This window comes from Lissotriton helveticus, chromosome 5_1 (assembly GCF_964261635.1).
Source record: "Lissotriton helveticus chromosome 5_1, aLisHel1.1, whole genome shotgun sequence".
NCBI lineage: Eukaryota > Metazoa > Chordata > Amphibia > Caudata > Salamandridae > Lissotriton > Lissotriton helveticus.
In genome coordinates, this window is record NC_136065.1 from 1,337,580,324 (window position 1) to 1,337,600,109 (window position 19,786).

Consider the following 19,786-nt stretch of genomic DNA (forward strand, 5'->3'; position numbering starts at 1 on the left):
CGAGTGGTTCACAGCGCAGCAGATAAAGCATAGAATACGCGTCTTGGTGGTCACTTAGAACGGTACCTTCAGCCATCCAACCCATCCCTCTTGGGAGCACATTTTTTTCTGATTGCCACATACAGTATTAAAATATCTAATGAGCCCTTTTCAGAACTGCCTGGTAAATTTACGGCCTTTACGCCAATATATTTGTAACATACTTCTGTTAAACAGAGGCCAGATTTTCTGAAAGGAGAAGCCCTCAAAGTAGTCCCTGTGCTCGGTCTGATAAGGAATCACACTAGGGGCATTACTCCAAGGTTGGTCGGTAGTTTGTGGCTAATGTCTTTTTCTGTGGTTAAGGGCTAATCGAACATCTCCGCAACGTCTAAAATGTTAAATATACACAAACCTGCTAAGTGACCCGTGTGATGTGTGGAACTTTTTATCCAGTCATAACGTCTAGCCCACAGCGCATTACATTTTGGACTTTCACTTTGAAGATTGTAAGTGTGCGCTCAACAATCCACTCCCAGTGTAGAGAATGCCATGGACTAAAACGTAAGTTGTAGATATAGGAGTTGTCGAAAGCAAGACCAATTGACAGCTTTTTCACTTAATATAAGAAAATAAAATCGAAGAATGCTCTGTTGAAAACTTCTTGCATGCGCCCCCAAAGTCCCTTAGACATTTCGTGTCCCTTCATAAAGAATATTTTTTTTTTATTGTTGTTCAGAATTTATTGCAACAAAGGCATTCAGAACCAAGTGTTCTGAACTTTCTTTTAAACTCCAATGACCCCCAAATGCCCTTAATGGTTGACTGCTTGTTATGATTTACACTGCATAGTTGTTGTATTAACTTGAAAACCACTACAGGTATCAGCTATGTCTGCATTCATCTTAGGGTGTTCCTTCATGCTTCACTATAATTTTTACTTTAATTTCTGTGTTTATTTTACCTACTCATTGTGAGAAAAATAGATTTGTTATTTTGAGAGGCTTGACCATTTTATTTTGTGTATGCATTAGGGGGTCAGATGTACGACCCTAAATGACCCGTTTGTGCATGCAAAATGGCACAGGGCCATGTACAATTCCTAAATAGCGAGTCGCAAATTATTTGCGTCTCGCTATTTAGGAATTGCGACTCGCTATTATGTTTTGTGACCGCAATTGTGGTCGCAAAACACTTGCAAATTACTACACTCATCAAGAGTGTGGTAATGCAGACGCAATTTGGAAGAGGTCCCCAGGGGACCGCTTCCACTTCGTGACTGTCTCTGTCTGTTTCATTTTTTTTTTAACTACATCCTGTTTTCCTTTAACCGTCCGACATCACGGTGGGTGTGTGCGGAGGACGGCCGGGGGCCGTCCTGACTGCGCCCAGAAATAAATCACCCGCACCGCGGCGGAATTCCAGCCACGGTCAATGGGTTAAAGAATACTGGCTGCATTTTTGTTTTTTAAAAAAAACTGCTTCATTTAAAAGTAGTCCCAGGCATGGTGGTCTGCTGAGCCCAGCAGGCCACCATACCTGGGAGGGCCTGTCATTCCCAATGGGCTCGCAAATTGCGAGAGGCTCATTAATATTAATGAGTCTTGCAATTTGTGACCCCATTGGGAATCGCAAACAGTGTTAAACACACTGTTGTACATGGCAAATTGCACCTCGCAAATTGCGATTCGCAAATGTGTCGCATTTGCAAGGCGCAATTTTGCTGGTCATACATCTGGCCCTAAATGTTTTGAAGACCACTGGTTTAGTATTCTGACCACCTCCCCTCCTTTCCTTAAACCCTCCCGCCCTCCATTTTACACTCCTCTGCCTTGTGTCCATCACGCAACACTGAAGTGACGTGTACTGGTGGCTGTATTCATGGTTGGCTCTGGCAGTGCTCGGAGATGCGCATATTTTGCTCTTGTGTCATCACAGCGCCTTTCCACGTACTCTGTACCTTGGCTTCAAAGTAACTTTGCTACCCTTGTGATTGCCTCAATGTTATTGATTAACTAATGCTTTTCTTTTCAAAAGCACCATCTCACCTTTTTCGATTGGATAACGCACACCAGCACTCCCCTGAATGGCGACAGATTAATATTCAAATACTTTGCTGTTATGAGCATTTCCGCCTTGCTGTGTTTGTCCTTCGTGCTGTCTGTGTGTGCTGTGCATCACTGGTCTTCCCTCGGAGGCTTGCATATCTGGTGTATGGTGTTAGGGATGCTCCTGGCTTCAGTTCACTTCCATTTACAAGGTCCACTTTCCTCTTATATGTGTGGGGTAGGGGGGGATCCTTCTGTGTTCTTTGCCTTAACCTCAGACATCAGACCCTTCGAGATCATCATTCTCATGACCATCTTCGCCAACTGCATCGCCCTGGCCGTGTTCCTGCCCATGCCCGAAGATGACACCAACTCCTCCAACTCCAGCCTGGTAAGACACTTCCTTTCTTTGCAGTTGATGCGATGTGTTTATGTGATGCTGTGAACTAGGCTCTGGACATTCTACAAACAGGGAAGTCTATACATAATATCAGAAAAGTGGCAGCACGTCCAGTAAAGAATAGTGTCTCTCTCGCAGCTGGTGGCTGCAGCACAGTAGTATCAGGGAGTAGGAAAGTTGACTGACAGCTGCATCCAGCATCCCTACTAGAATGTGGGGGATGGGAGCGGGCTATAGGTTCAGGCTGAATTCATTGATTAGAATGCATGGATACCTGTCCTGGGTCAACAGGGGGCACTACATGACAAGGTGCGCCTGAATTGACAGGTTCAAGCATAGTTGGTTTGTCAGAGAAGTGTGAGGTTACTAGCACCTGGCATTGAGGGGCAGGAACAGGCAAGAGCTGAGTCTGTATTGCATTGATGCATAGGATTCCGACACTTGGGGTGCTGTGAGTCAAACGGACAAGGGTACCTTTACTGAATTTGCAGATGATGCAGCTGATCACGGCTGGTTTACACTTACAGAGATGCGGTAGGTATCACTACTTGGTAGTTAGGGTTCTGCTTGTCAAGACTGTATTGTAATCACAAAGTTGTATTGCTTACCACCTCTTCAAAGGTTCCAGGGAGAATGGAGTATTGTAATGTAAATATAACTGTGTGAAAAGCCAGGTCTTCAAAGGTTTACAAAAGATGGGAGCTGCTGAAGCATTCACAGAGAGAGAGACAGTGGTCTAAAGCTCTGCTGATTTTACCGAAAAGCACAATCACTCTTACTAGAGCCATTGAACCAAGGAATCATAACCAGGTGAGCCCAGGAGGATCTCAACTTTTTGATCTGAAGGTAACAAAAGGTCTTTTGGAAATAACAAGCGCCACACGCATAAAAGGCACAAGAAGTAACTTAAAAATAAAACATTCGGAAAGTGGCAGCCAGTTAGGCATGTTCAGGGCCATCGATGTAGATGACAAACAAGGCCATTCTAGTGTGAGTCTTGCCACATCATTTTAAATTTATTGGCGGTGTTCCAGCAACCCCATAGGTAATCCAACAAATATTAAATTACAGTAATCTAAATTACTCAGAATCATCTCCTGCAGCACCAGCGGGTGAACTTGTGCAGGACCTAAGGGAATGATTTTTAGTAACAGTCGCATGACGGAGAAACAGATGGCGAATAAGTAATTGACTTGGAGCTGCTTCTAAGGATGCAGGCCTGAAACCTTGAAGAAGAGCTTGAAGAGAATCATGATCCAAAGAAAACAAGATCTCTATCTTGTCAGGGTTACATTATAATGAATTATCAGCCGAACAGGTTGTCACTGAGAGCATACATTCTTGAAATGTCACCAATGGATTAAGAACATTTACTAGACTAGAATTCACCACATTTTCAAGTAATCCGTCTTTGGATGATTAACAGAACAAAGGCATCTACTTCCGCCAGTATTCTTATTTACAAAAAAAGAACAATTTGCACTACTTGTGCTGTGCCTGTAAAATTCACCAGAATCAACAACAGTCTCCGTTTATGACGTCCCATTATTCACTGCTCATAGAGTGATATTAAGCAAACGTGGTTTCTGCCTCACATACGTTTTGCGTCCCTTCATTTTAAGCTATTTTTGGCGCATTTGTGAATTTCTCCAGGTGAATAGTACCAAAGCACTTTGGAATCTAGATTTTGGGATTCTTGTTGACTAGAATTCAAATGGTTTGTTGATGTTGTACTTGGTTGTCGTTCATATTGTTTCGTGGTGCGTCCTATTTGATTGTGGAAGGGATGCTGGTGTGTATTTGTTGCTAGTCTATTGGATAGTGTCCCCAGAGAGCCTGTTGCAGATTTGTGTGGAGCATGACGTGCATCGATGTGTGTGCTGAAACTCACTGAAGTTGGCTTCTTTGAGCTAGGTGGTATGGTTATCCATCCCTCAGCTACACATTCTGGGTGTGTATCGAGGCGAGGGCTATTTTTCCATTATTCCGCTTTGTGCCATTTTGAGAAAGAGCCTCAAGCTAAAGTCTTCTCGATGGTTGAGCTCTACAGTGATGAGGGGATGCTGATGAGTCAAAATAACCCTGTCATTGGCATCCAAGAGAGATCGTTCAGGTCATTTTTCACTGAATGTAGTATTGCCGTCTGTTTTCTTTAGTCAGCAAAAGGAGAAGAAGGACATTTTGTTGCTCTGGTATGTGGAGGGCAGTATTACTGGTTTTGGGGAGGTCAGGGGCTTTCTCCGAGATCAGAAAATGTGTAACTTTGGAGCATCTAGTTTTGTTAGGAAGTGTTCACCGTTTCAGAGAGCACATGGATCAGATCTAAAATGTAGTTCTTCTACTCTGGTTATTATTATTTCTAGTGAGGGACTCCAATGTATCTTATGCTGCTGTGTGAGAGCTGCTTAGTCAGTTTTGAAATGCATTAATTCATCTGGTCTGGAAATGTCAAATAGACTCATCGGAGAGGGCTCTGATTTATTTTGGCCCAAAGACTGGTGTTTACGTGGGTAGGACTCACCACTACTGACGAACTGAGGAAAAAGTCACGCAGAGGTAATTCCCAGATTGTTTACAGGTAATCTTGACATTCCCTTTCATATGATGGTTCACAAAAAATCTATTTTTTACAGTTATTGTGTAAGTTAGAAGAACAAACTAATCAATTACTAAGGAAAATACATCTGATTTATTCAAGTACACAGTTAAAAAGAAGGAAATGTTTAGGGAGGAAAGAGGTACATGAGATTAGATGTGTCGTGTGCTCTGATAAAAGCAAACTAATGTACTTTGAGTTGGTGGAAGATGGCAGTCAACTGTGTAGTAGTTACAAAGTACGTGGATTGATGAATATTCGTTATTCCCATTCACCAGTGTGGCCTCTCTAACATTTGAGACAGCACAACTCCAGCCGCCACTCTCAGCAGTAGCAAACCTTCTGAGGAGATGTTCCTCAGTATTCTGAAGGTGGGAGGAGAGGGAGAAGGACAAGGGATACTGAAAAGACATCAAAAAGGAGTCAGAGATTACAACACACTTGTTGTGGGTTGGGTGGGTCTGTAGATGCCATGCGGCTCAGACATACCTGTATCTCCCTCCTGCAAAATACATTTGATTCAGTGAGAAATATTTGTTTAGTACCAAAGACCATGCAATATCAAGGTTTGCCTCTTTGTCATTTACTTGGAGCCCACACATCCGATGGAAAGTAAAAATCCTAATTTCTGGTAATTCCTAATAATCAAACACTGTTAGACCGTTTACCCATTCTGCTCCAAATGCCACAACGCAAGCTTTAAGGTCATGTGGATGTGTACATTTATGGACAAAGTATCCTCTCCCGTACATTGCAAGCCACCAATGAGGAGCTAGGTCAGATTCTAGGATCTTTTATAAGTGGATGGAACTCCAGGGTGACTTGCAATATTCTTTTAATGTACGACAGAAGGTATTTTATTCTGAATAATACATGGTCACCCCACAAAATATTTAAATCCTTGGTGAATTGCTCTTTTATAAGAGATAGTTTGATTGAACACATGAAGAATAAAAGTGGGATCTGTCGTGCATAAGTTAATACACGAAAAAGCAGTTGTTTTGCAAAAAGTTATTAGAATCTGATTTATGCTAAACCGAAAAAAAATGCTGTAGCTCATAGTGTGCAGAAGTATACGGGTAGATTCCGTTTCTCTTTTAATGATCCACAGAACGTTACCATAAATATTTCAATTCTGCTGATCAACACTGATTAAAAAAAAATCGGAAAATGAAAAGCCAGTGCTTCTTTTCGCTGTTTAAACTACAGCTGAAATTACGCTCCTTGATCTGTCTTTCTCGTTGGCTGCTGCCTCTGGCAACAGGCATTATGACGTCACAGATCAATTGTAATAGATTATTACAGCCTGAGTATTACCTCGTCTGCTTCACAAATCTGACCATTGGGAAGGATGCAGGATGTGGAAGAGAAGGCGCGTCTCTGAACTGCAATGAAGCCAACGAATAACACGGACTGTCTAACAGCTGTTTTACATCAGTGTGGAGAGGTAGGCAGAGTCAGAACGGCCCACAGTTGACTCAAACAGTGCCAGAAGGGCTGGTGTGACAGGTTAGTTTGCGGCCAGTTTTTTGTCTGTTTGTGGACCTGTATTTGGCTCTTATGGGCGGATTTTTACTTTTGATTTCTTTATTCGTTCACCATGGTCCTTTGTGTCAACATTATGGAAAAGGCCTGGGACAAAGACAGGAAGATAGGAAGTTATCAGTTTACTAAGGTAAAGCGGTACACCTTTTATGCTAATGAACTGGGATATTTCTTCTGTTCCTATATCAATAATAGTAGGCATGCAACTTTCACATCATGTGCATGTTGCTGTTTATTGTTGAAATTTGGGTAGGTGTTAGCCCTGAAAACAATCTCAGGTTCTCCTGTCTCAAAGGGGAAAGCAAACATTTTGAGTTTCAGTTGAATTTACAAATGTCACTTTTGGTCTTTTGACAAAAAGGACTCATAGCGCTTTCCCGTGGCCGCGTTTTATGTCCAATAATGGCTTTTTAGTTAGTATATTTTGAGTTATGGGGCCCATTGTAATTCTAGGCCGCACTGTTCCATCATAGAAAGTGCTGGTATATGAATACCCGGGACAGGCAGAAAGTGTGTCACATGACATGTATATTCAATGCCCCGTCCATCACCACCTTTGCTTTTTCTTTGTTCGCCCTAAGTTGGCAGGGTACGCTCAGACGTGAGTCCCTTGCTCACTTTGCCACTGGAGTCAAGCAAGCCCGGCTGAAGACGGCTGTAATGCCAGAAACCGGTCCTGGGAAGCTTGATTCCGGTCCAGGGAAGACATGGCTTGGCAGTTCGGGCTGGACTGTTCCCATGAGGAACAGGGTCAGACTGATTTGCATATGGCCATGTCTGAACTGGGGTGGCGGAGTGAGCTAAAGAACGGTGATGGATTAAACCCAGATCAGTTGACTGGGGGTGAGTGTTTGTATTGTCAACGCTCCGTCCATCACCACCTTTGGTTTTTCTTCACATGACATGTAGTCACTTGGCAGCTATTCACTCCGCACCAATGACTATAATATATTTTGCTCAAGAGCTGCCAGAGGATTAGTTGATGCAGAACTTGAGTTATTAAACAAGAGTGGAGTGAAGAGTGAGAATTAATTCTTTTTTGTTAGGTTTTGTTATGCATAAACCACATCTTACTCTCCCCACTAAGGCACACCTTTACATTTGTACACTATGACTTTTGATGATTGATTTCACGTTGCAAACGGAAAGCTTTACATGGAGGAAAGCTTACATACATACAATAAAAGACACCCCTTTGCTTTTGAAGACTGGTGCCCATGAGGTGGTAGTCACAAAAGTTTTGCCCAGCAAAGACCCAGCCAGATAGACTGTGGACACGGGCTCACCCTATCGAGAAATTGAGCATACAGCACGCTTTGGTGCCTTTTCTTAGCACGAAGAGCAATCAGAAGACCCGAAGTAAACATAATGATATTGCCATATTCATCTTAAATCTTTCATCAACATTGATTACAAGAGATGCTCACGAGTCCAACTAAGATAGCGGTGCAAGCATGGTATCGTGCAAATGCTGCAATGGGATGGAAGGATAAATTGACTCGAGCGACTCCACTTTACGCATCCGAGAGGCTTGGCTCCCTGTGGAAGACGAAAGGCTTTGATAGGTGGGATGTGATTGGTATATGCAGAGTGAATGATGTCTGGGTCAAGGACAGGGTCAAGACTTTCGAGGAGTTGAAGGTGGAATTCGAGTTGAGTGATAGGGAGTTTTTCTGTTAAGCGCAGATTCGCCATGCGCTGACCTCGGTTTTTCCGTCGGGTACCACTATCCCGGAGCCATCCCCACTTGAAGATCGGGTACTGGTCGGGCATGTCCCCGACAGTACAATTTCACTGATCTACAAAAAGTTGATAAATAATCGGGTTGACCTCTTAGACCGTCTTAGAGAGGCCTGGACCGGCGATGGTCTGGAGTTGGACGATGAAGACTGGCAGTCGGCGGTTTCTTCCCCAAAGGAGATTGCAATTCCGTCTCGTCTCCGGTTTGTGCAGCTTAAAATCCTCCACCGGATCTATGTGACTGGTCCTCGCCTTATTAGTATGGGATATTCCTCGGACGGGATGTGTAGGCATGGATGCGGCCTGCTGGGCACCTTTCTCCATTTACTCTGGGAGTGCCCGGCGGATGTGCGTTATTGGAACCGGGTGCATGCGGTTATGGAAGAGGTCACGGGTGTAGCGCTGTTGCCTGAAGCTAGGAGATGTTTGTTGAATGTTTGGGAGCCGACTGACTATGATGTGGCTCAGACTCAGTGGGTGACCCTCGGGAATATGATTGCCAAGAGAGATATTGCGCAATTGTGGGGTTCTCAGAGGCTGCCCACTGTTCTGGCATGGAAGGAAAACATGGACTGGTGTATGTTTAGAGAGAAGACAACATACGTGGCACGTGGCAGGCCCCGAAAATGGGGGAAAGTCTGGGGCCAGTGGAACTCCTATTGAGGTGAAATATGTACACCTACCTTCACACACGTCGAGACCACTCCACCTTCCTCCTGACCCGACATTCCTACTACTGTTTCAGCTAAAATGCCTCCTGATTTGCACTTCCCCTTGCTTCCCCCATCCTGTATTGTTGATTGTATCAAAGTTGTATGCTTTCCTTCCTCACGGGACGCTTCACCATTTGTAATGAGTGCATTGCCTTGTTTCTTTATTGTTTATTGTTTATGTTTTAAAATTTTAATAAAAAGAAATATAAAAAAAAAACATTGATTACAAGGAACCAAATTGAGAATCAATGTGTCCTTCATAAATCTGTCCCTTAATCTGTTCCTAGCATTTACTGGTACTCTGTTCTGTTTCTCATCTTTAACGCACCCTTCCTCCATCCAACGCCACACCCTTACCCAGCCTGAAATAGTTGTGTACATTAAATAGTCAGGACAGAAACTGATAAGAATGCGTGTCATCTGAAATACAGGCCATAGGTTATGCCAGACTCATGGTATATCTTATTCTAAGTGCACTTCTTAGGTGATGGCATTTTTCTACTGATGGTGCTGTTTACCATATTCATTCATTATGTTGTGTGCAATGTGAGTGGAAAATACTGAGAACACAACATTGACCATTGAAAACGATCACAGACGATTCTTATGTTCACATTTTAATTAGATAGGCGAGTCAGAAAGCGGTCTCTTATTTGTGTCCGTTCATTCAAATCACTGCTAACCGAAATGAAACCTCTCTGTCTTTCACATGCCATGCTGGCTTCATATCAAGTTGCGTTACAGGACCTTTGACGTCAGTGAAGTCACAGGAAGTGGATAAAGAATTGGATGCCCGTCTGGCGGAATTGGCAAATTCCCTCACCAGATAGATGTGGAAGGAATGCAGAAATGTTGCAGGAATTGATAAATTATTGAAATAACAGATAGGGACACTGGATTCTGAAATTGGCCCAAGCTGGAGGCATTGTTGCTCTGAAAAGTTCAAAATTACTCAAGTGAAGTTAAGAGAGTCGCAAAGCAGTCCGCAGGGTTTGGAAGCACGAGAGTGGTATAAACTGTAACCCATGGCCACCTCTAAATGAAGCCCAAACTGCTGTTCTAGTTGACTCAGGCCTCCTCTCTTTAACCAACATTAGCTATAATTCCTTATTTCTCCAATCTTCTGTCATTCATGTAATCCCACCGCAGATCTATTTTGCCTGTAAACGTATTACATTTTGCCCAACGAGTCAACGACAATCATTCAATTTCGTAAAAGCTGGGGGAGTGTTTTATAGACCGAACTGCTGCCATTGGGTGGTGTCTTGGCACTAAATATATTGACAAGTTGGAAAAAGTGGAAACGAGAAAGTAATTAGAAATGTCATGCTGTAGGATATTTCCTAAATTTCAGATGGGGAGAGGTTAAGACGGAGAGACAGTGGAAGCTTAATTCATCCAAAGGCGGTGGGAAAATTAAAAGAGCACCCACAAGATCTGGATTTCTTGATGCAAGGGATTCGGATAAGATTGGCAGATGAAGATCTAACAATGTGCAATGGAGCCAATGCAAGAAAAAGACTCCTGATATTTATAGGCCATGGCTCTCCAGTGGCCTTGAGCAGAAACATAGGACTTTGAATATGCATCATTTTTCCACCAGGAGCCAGTGCAAAGCGTAAAGATGGGTCGATATCAGTTCACATTTCTGAATGACCAGCAAAAGCTGGACAGGAGCATTCTTAATGCTTGGAAGTTTATGAAGGTATTTTAGGGTGAGGCCAATGTTTATGGAATTGCAATAGTTCATCCTGGATAGGATGGTGGATTGGTGTAAAGTTTTCTACCAATCTTAGGCAAGGGAGGAATGACATTTTTCAGATTTTTCCAAGTGATGGTGCATGTCGAAACAGTCTCCGAGATTTGGTTTTTAAAAGTGAGAGAGCTGTAAAACATTATGTCTAATTTGCCTACTGAGGCTGTGGGAAGCAGAAGGCCACCAATCGGAGTCCCAGGTAAAGGGATAACCAAAGGCCAGCCCCTCGGTCTTAAAAAGAGTTCAACATCAGAAAAACATTTTCATCCTGTCTGCAATTTCCAAAATTTAGGGCCAGATGTAGGAAGCCTAATTCCGGTCCGTAACAGCCGAAATTACCGAATTTCGGCCGTTGCCGAACGGAATTAGGGCCAGATGTAGGAGAGGAAATACCGGTCGGTAACGGCCGATTTCGTATGTAGGAGCCAGCATTTTACAGAATCGGTAAATTTACCGATTCGGTAAATTTACCGATTCTGTAAAATACCGAAAATACCGAATACATGTAAGTGACACTACTGAGAGTGCCACAGGCCCTTAAGAGTCGGTATTTTACCACCCAATCCGATTGGGTGGTAAAATACCGAATTCAGGTGTGCATGCACATCTGTGCATGCACACCTGTGCCATGTGACACACAGACATGCACTCAGGGCATGTATGTGTGCCACATGGCACACATGCCTGTATTTGGGGTGCTAGAGGGTGTCAAAGTGACACCCCCTGCACCCTTGCAGGATTCGGTATTTACCGATTCGGTAAATACCGAATCGGTATTGCCCATTGATTCCTATGGGCTTCAAGGCCCATAGGAATCAATGGGCAATACCGATTCGGTATTTACCGAATCGGTAAATACCGAGTGTTACCGATACGGTAATTCAAATTTAAGAATTACCTACATCTCCCACCTTCATATTTACCGATTCATAAATACCGAATCGGTAAAATTCGGTATTTATGAATCGGTAAATAGGAATTACCTACATCTGGTCCTTTACTGAATCAGTAACTTAAGGAATCGGTAAATTACCGAATACTTAACATACCGATTCAGTAAATTACCGAATCCTTAATGTAGAGAGCACTCAAGTGAGTGCTTTTTACATTTAAGGATTCGTTATTTACCACCAACTATTAGTTGGTGGTAAGTTCCGAATACCTTTTAAAAAGCAATTTTGTGCTTTTATTCAGTGCCATGTGGTGGACATACATGCCCTTAGGGCATGTATGTCTGCCACATGTGCACCCATGCACTATACAGGGGTGCAACAGGGTGTCAATGTGACACCCTGCCACCCTTGTAGGTCTACCCCCTATTACCGATTCGGTATTTACCAAATCGGTAATTCTCATTCATTCCTATGGGCCTACAGGCCCATAGGAATGAATGGGAAATACCAATTCGGTAAATACTGAATCGGTATTTACCGAATTTTACCGATTCGGTAAAGTTTACCAAATCATTAGCTACATATCATTTACTGATTCTAAAATACCGAATTGGTAAAATTCAGTATTTTAGAATCGGCAAATGATATTTACCTACATCTGGCCCTTAATGGTTTCATTTTAACCAGTATCTACTCAAATAAAGATTTTTTTGCCTTGACTTGATTTAATCTTGACTTGGGTGCAGATAAATCATCTTCAGGTCTTTTGATCAGCGTATAAAAAATAGATGAGCCAAAAGAACAGATAATGTTAGCCAGCGGTGTAACATACAAATTAAAAAGTGTGGAGCTCAGGACTGAACCCTGAGAAGCCCCACATGTGGTTTTGGAGAATCTGGATTGGAAAAGAGGGAGATGCACAGCTTGGGTTCTGTTGTAGATAAACAAATTGAAACCATTCAAGGGGATGTCCTCTCACCCCAGTCTCCCGCAATCTTTGCAGAAGGATGTGATGTGAGACCGTCAGCCGCAGCCCCGGCCCGTGCAGGTACGAGTGATGGGGCCGGGTTGGGTGGATTTCGACAGATGATGACAAGGGGAAATTAATTATTTATTTAATTTTCCCTCATCATCCTCCGTCGATATTCCCCCGACCCGGCCCCACTGCCCCACCACTCTTACCTGCACAGGCTGCTGCTGGAGACCATGCTAAAACTGACTCCGTACTAAAACCGGGTCTAAAGCTAGACTGGTGTCAAATAGTTGTTGGTTTCGAGAAAGGATGACACTTCCTCATTTATGTATGACTCCAGGGGCAAGAAAAAGAAAATAAATAGATCTGTAAGTTAGGAGCTCAGGGACTTTGGAGGGTTTCTTTAAAAGAGGAAAAACTAAGACCTGCTTCCATATTTTTGGGAGCATCCCTGACAACAGCTGTCCTTGAAAGTGTTTAAGAGGTTCCTGATTTTATCCAAAAACAGTTACATTGACACAGAGACTTTTGGGATGTAGTGTAAGACAACTGCAACATTCACTGTTTTGGAGAGATAGAAATATTTGAAAGGTTGCCTTAATTTTGATGGGGCCTGGGTAATTGTGTGGCAATAAAAGTTGGACTTAGCAGAATGGACATTCTGTTTATGCTCTTTCAGTCCCTGATGAAAGTTAGACTTATCTGAGGGGTGATAACATGTTGTTCAAGAACATTTAAGATGTTTACTTACCTGTATACTCTACCTTAACTCAACTGAGAACTAGGGTGCCGAAGGACAAGTATGTTTCGATTTAGTAGCTTTTTTTTTGTTTAAAGATTTATTGAGGGGCAAGGTGAACCAATTGTTAAAAAGGTCAGCATCAGAGTCAATCTTAGGCAGTGCAGACAGGTAAACTATGCTAATATTTTAATAGATGTGGAAGTAGTTGAGATAGACACAGTAAGTGGCGGAATTTATACAAATTGGTTAAGCTGGAGTCTAGGGAGAAGCAGCCTTCTTTCAGAAGTCTAGCTGTACTTTCCTTTAGGCGGTCCTTTGCAGATTAGACTTGCTCAGAACAACAACATTGTTGGAGTTCATATGGGGGGATGCTGGGAGGTGACCAACAACTACAAATTTAAAAGGTAATGAAGTTCATGCTGGAGTCAAGCAAGAAGGCGTTCTACTCTGGTAATAGTGGATGTAGTGAAAAGCTGAAGTGAGAAGGTATATTTTTAAATATGGCTGCCAGTCTGCCGTCAGTTCAGTTATGACGATCCACCCTAACAATAAGGTATTGACGGGGTACCGCGACTTCCATGTCAAGTCCCGAATGATCCTTAAACTAGGTCTCAGATACAAATACTAAATCTGCTTTATGGGCTGTAATGAAATCCTAAAACTCCAAGCAACGTTAACTAATGATAATGACTTGATTTAGCAGCACTTCCATGCCTTAAGGTTTTTAGATGACTTTTTTACTAAACCAAATCAGCATTGGCAATATCAGTAAGCCTCGCTTTAATGTGCAACTGCATGCTAAGACAACAATGCAAATGCACTTACAGGTTGCATATAGATGCGGCACAAGTAGTATTTATACATGTGTACATCTATGTGTTTATATATGTTAGCACATTAAAAGGAGACCTATTAGTTTTGCACTGCTTATTAGATTTTCTCATGGGCATGCCTTAGGTGCAAAGGCGATACACAGACATGGGTCCTGTGTTCATAAGTTGTGTTTAAGGGCCAGATGTAGGTAGGCTTTTACCGGTCTGTAACGGACGAAATCGGCAGTTACCGACCGGTAATAGCCTTTTCCTATGTAGGTGGTATATTTACCGAATCATCATTTACCGATTTGGTATTTTCCGAATCGGTAAATGAGATGTAGGAAGCACTTTAAAGAGTGCTTTTGTACTTTAAGGATTCGTTATTTACCACCAACTATTGATTGGTGGTAAATAAGGAATTCCTGTGTAAATGCAAATGTGTGCATTTACACCTGTGCCATGTGACAGACATACATGCCCTTAGGGCATGTATGTATGCCACATGTGCACACCAGCACTATTCAGGGGTGCAACAGGGTGTCAAATTGCCACCCTGCCACCCTTGACTATTTCCCTATTTTACCGAATCGGTATTTACCGATTCGGTAATTGACATTAATGAATGGCAATTACCGAATCAGTAAATACCGATTCGGTAATTTTTTTTACCGAATAATTACCTACATAGAATTTACCGATTCTAAAAAACCGAATCGGTAAAATTCGGTATTTTAGAATCGGTAAAACCTATTTACCTACATCTAGCCCTAAGTGATTAGTCATAAAAAGTGAGAACTGGTCTGTGGGTGCATGTGTTTCAGTTCAGAGGGGACATGGCTTAGCGGTTCAGAGTAGACTGTTTCTATTGGAGTAGGACCAAAGCTCAATCACATATTTTTCATTCTTATTTGGGGGGTTTGTACAGTGCTACTCACTTCCTGGCAATGGCTTCAGAAAGCTTAGCATAGGGTTGATCCCTCTCTGTGGCACAGAGGGAAAAACACGATTTGTTAGAATGCAGACCACAGTAATTACCGTTGACTGAAACATTCCATCTTGATATTTAGCTCAGTAGTTACAACAACTGTTGTTGTTACAGTTGACTCTAACTTGGTGGCTGTTGTTGCTGTGGTTGTTGTCCCTGTTGTGGTGGCATCCGCTGTGACTTTAGTGGTTTCAGCTGTTTTAGCAGATGTTGCTGTTGTCCCTGTTGTGGTTACAGTTGTGGTCAATGCTGTTGTCCCTGCCTTTGTGGCAGCTGTGGTCACTGCTAGGTCCTTGCTGTGATCACTAAGTTATGGCTGCTGTGGACATTCTGTTGTGATGTTTGTTGCTGCTATTGCTTGTGCTGAGGTTACAGTATGGTTGCTGCTGTGGTACAAGCTATTGTGGCAGATGTTGTCGCCCCTGCTGTGATGACAGCTGTTATTGCTCCTGTCAGGGTGGCAGCTATTGTGTTTCCTGTGGTTACAGCTGTGGTCACTACTGTTGTCTCTGTGTTGGTGGCACCTGGGCTCATTAATATCATTCCTGCTGTGGTTACGGATGTGGTGGAATATGTGATCACTGATGGTATTCCTGCTGTTCTTGCAACTATGGCTACATGTATTATTGCTCTCATGATGATGCAGTATGGTCACAGCAGTTGTTGATGCTGTGGTCACCATTCTACTCTCTGCCATGGTGGCAGCTGTGGTCCCTTATCTCATTGCAGCTGTGATGAATTCCACTCTCCACGCCACTGCTCCCATTACATTCATAATTCTCACTTATTGCACAATTATTTTTCACTTGTTGAACCAAGGAAAAACTAAATTCAGGTACCCTCTCAGTTACTGAACTCCTTTACACCACAGAATGTCACAATCTGGCCCAGCTTCCATAAAGAACCATTTTTCTTCTCAACAGCGGTTTTCTCCACTTGCTCCACAGAACTTGGGTCACTCATTCTTGCTCCACATTTTGTTTTACCTTCACTAAATCACATACTTTTCTGACACAAACATATTTGGTAATAAAACATTCTTTCTCCTTCGCTTGCTTTCAGACATATTTTTCTTAAATGTTGAATCATACATTTTAGCATGCAATAGCTCCCTCACTTTTTTATTCCACCATCTGGATTCAGCTCACTAACTGTTCTGCACCCGAGCAACTCAAATGGACAGAATACTCTTGTCCAGTGGTGAGTTCAATGATAAGACCAGATCTTCATTTTCCCATTTTAATCACCAATGTTATGAGGAGACACAAGCTGGAATGATGAAGTAAAAGCTTTATTTATGTCCGACGGTGCCCTCGTGGTTGGTAGTTCTAGCTGCAAAAGAATGACATTGAAAGCGACTATCCAATAGTTCGTGACACATTACGGCAGGAAAGCAACAGGCTGTAGACGTTATGTCACTGAACAGACTTCTTGCCTCCTTCAAGAGTCTCCTTAGCTCCATTTTGGGGCTGGATCTGGTAATGCCAGGAACTCTAAGAGCAACAGGATTAAAATAAATTGTTTTCTTATAGGAACTTTCTATTTACCCAGTGCTGGTCAAATAGTACAGAATTCTTCTATTAACAAAATAGTACCTTATCTCCGCTGTTTAGCTGGCCATACACTAAGTAGTAGAGATAATGTACAATTTGACCAGTGGCCAGATAAATAGTGTGAAGGAAGTCTTCATTTAGCCGGCCATGGTAGGGTGGTGGCCATCTTTCAATGGGGATGCAACATATGTGAAGCATTTGAAAGTAAGTGCATATACATATGTACAATAGTTTGTACAACGGTAAGTGCATGAATTAACCCCTTGCAAGCGTTGGACGGCCCCCGGCTGTCGGACACCTCGGTGGGCGTGAACGTCGAACGGCCGGGGGCCCTCTGATCTGTGCACACGTGGAATTTTGCCGCACGGCGGCATAATTCAGGCCATGCCCAAGGGGTTACAGTAAGCTGTTTACAAATGAAGAACAGGTAAAATCAATTTTGAATAATAATATTTATGTAACCTTAATATTCAAACAAGTGCAAAAAAAGCTCAGTCTGATTTTAAAGCATGTTACATAAATGTTTTATCCAAACATTAGAATACATTGTTTTATTTTTAGTGTTCATGATGCTCCTTTTAAGGATTTTTTAGGGCTGGGTTATTTTTGGGCTTTTTATGGAAGAAGGCTTTGTGCTAGCCTTAACATTCGGTTTAAGTGGGATTGTGCTTGATTTGTATTTCTAATCTGGCAACACAGCAGCAGTCATCAAAGCAGCAAACAGGTGATAACACCAATTTCTCACTTTTTCTTATTAATATAAAAAAAATCCACAATTAACTGGATCTTTCTATCTGCTAAGAGGTGTAAAGGGGAGAAAGACCATCTCACTTGAGATTTTCGTATATGACCAAAATAATCCAGACTCCAAGGACCACTGACTACGAAATGATTTCCAGAATGTATTGCAAAGTCAAAAATAGCTGAACATACAAGCACCTCATTTCTGTACGTGACAGTAATTTTCTCATCAAAAGACATCTGGAAGTAAAAAAAGAAAATATTTGTGACAGGCTGGAGATTGTACCTGACTAAAGTCACTGTGGATGGGTGCTGGGGAAAGAAGCAGTAGAAGGAGGAGGGTGAAAAGTCAGAGAATAAGGGCAAAGAGGTAAACAACTAGAAAGGCTAGGACATCCAGAGTGGTGAGGACCAGAACAAGAAGAACCAGGCCCAAGGAGATCTAATCTATGGGGACCAGGGGTACCAATGCCAGAGGGGACTAGGAACAAATAGGCGAAGAGGAACAGGATTATGAATAACAGTACTAGGGTTACTGGGGCCAGGGTTAGAAGGCTCAGTAGGGCCAGGAGGATGCGAACAGGAGGATCTCACCCCAGTGGAGAAAGGCCTGAAGGAACAGAAGGACCAGAGGTCGAAGGAACAGAATGCGCCAGACCATAATGACAAGGAGGGCTATGAGGTCTCATGCGCACCGACCAGGACCAGAGGGACAAAGACAACACGAGTGAGGAGTAGCAGACCCAACCAGACAGAGCAGTGACAACCAGTACCAGGAGACCAATGGAGAGGACCAGTGACATGAGGGCCAAAGCCACAGACATAGGACCAAGGAGGAATAAGCAGCCAGAAGAAATAGGATCAGGACTAAGAAGACCACAACCAGAACTGGCATGGTATCCGGACCTGGAGACCCAAGATCAGAATGACCAGGGGTTATAAAGGACAAAGAAATCTAGGCCCAGTGGGACCAGGATCAGAAGGCCAAGAAGTGTCAGACTCAGGGGGGATTCTAACCAGGGTGACAAGAACTACATGAGCCAAGATGGCCCACAACATAGGAAGTAGGAGGACAAGTGCGAGAGGGATGAGGAAGAACAGACCCAATTGGACCATTACTATGAGAACCATGATATAGGGGCCCATGGTCAGATAAACGAGAACAAAGTAGAATAGGCAAACCTGGGGGACTAGTATGGGATAGGAGGGCCGAGGACTAAGAAGAGTAGGGAAAACAATGCCAGTGAAACTAACACCAGAAGACCCAATACATGAGAGCCAGAAAAAGGAGTTCCAGAAGTAAGACCAGAACTACATGGACAAAGGTGACCAGGATCAGAAGGATTGGAAACAAGCAAACAAAGGGGTCTAGATAAACCAGGGGAGCAATATGGGAGGACTGATGGACGAGAATTAGGGTGAGGAGGAGGAAAAGGTCAAAGTCCGGGAGCCCGTGAAACAAGAGACCCAGGATCCAAACGGCTAGGAGTAAGAGTACATGGGAATGATGACTACTCAAACCAGGACCAAAAAGTACAGGACCAGGATGTTCTTAGACTAGCACAAACCGGAGGTATTGGGACATCAGAACTAAGAAAGGCTAGGATGATCTGTGACAGGACAGGTTATTGCGTGGCCATGCCGCAAGGAGCAGGATTATGAGGGCCAGGAAGACATCAGGACCTGAAGGGCAGTGGCCAGTATGTCCTGAGGGAAGGAGTGCCAGGGGCACCCAGAAGACCATAGCAAGCAGACTAGGTAAACTAAAAGGATCATGACCAGGAGGACTGGAAACAAGGCTAAGCAGGTCGGTTTACCAAGAGCGATAGAACAATCATTATAAGTAGCAGGAAGAGGAGGACCTGAGGTATGAAGGCCAACCATCATCTGAACATCAAGTGGAATGGACAGTGGTGGGCAGGAGGACTAGAACCAAAATGGCCAGGCTCGGGATGATCTGAACAAGGAGAACCTGGATTAATGGCTGCAATACCGGCAGGACTAAATAGACAAGGAACAGATCCAGGAGAACAAGGACAACCCAAACCAGGAGGCTGATGGGGCAGGGTTTCCTATTTCCAGTATACTCTGGAACCCTCAGTCAATGGACCGTTGGTGCCTGCTTAGAAGTGTAGACGGGAGAATTAGCTTGTCACACCAGGTTCACAAACGCAATGATTCATAACTCCAAAGAACCACAGACTCCAAGTTCTAGGTTAATGGATTTATTACAAAGCCAAAAATAACTAGAAAAACCTACGTGCGATATTCAGTCTTTGGATCATGAAAGGAATGACAAATACCAAA

The 19,786-nt window shown here is 43.1% G+C and overlaps 1 protein-coding gene across 2 annotated transcripts in view; it reads left to right on the forward strand.

Annotated features, from left to right (window-relative positions):
- CACNA1S (calcium voltage-gated channel subunit alpha1 S) overlaps positions 1-19,786 on the forward strand; it is a 488,710-nt gene that overhangs the window by 91,863 nt on the left and 377,061 nt on the right. For both annotated transcript variants that reach the window (XM_078644201.1, XM_078644202.1), the window contains exon 2: positions 2,313-2,418. In XM_078644201.1, the coding sequence (XP_078500327.1) occupies positions 2,313-2,418 (106 nt within the window). The remainder of the gene's footprint in view (positions 1-2,312; positions 2,419-19,786) is intronic.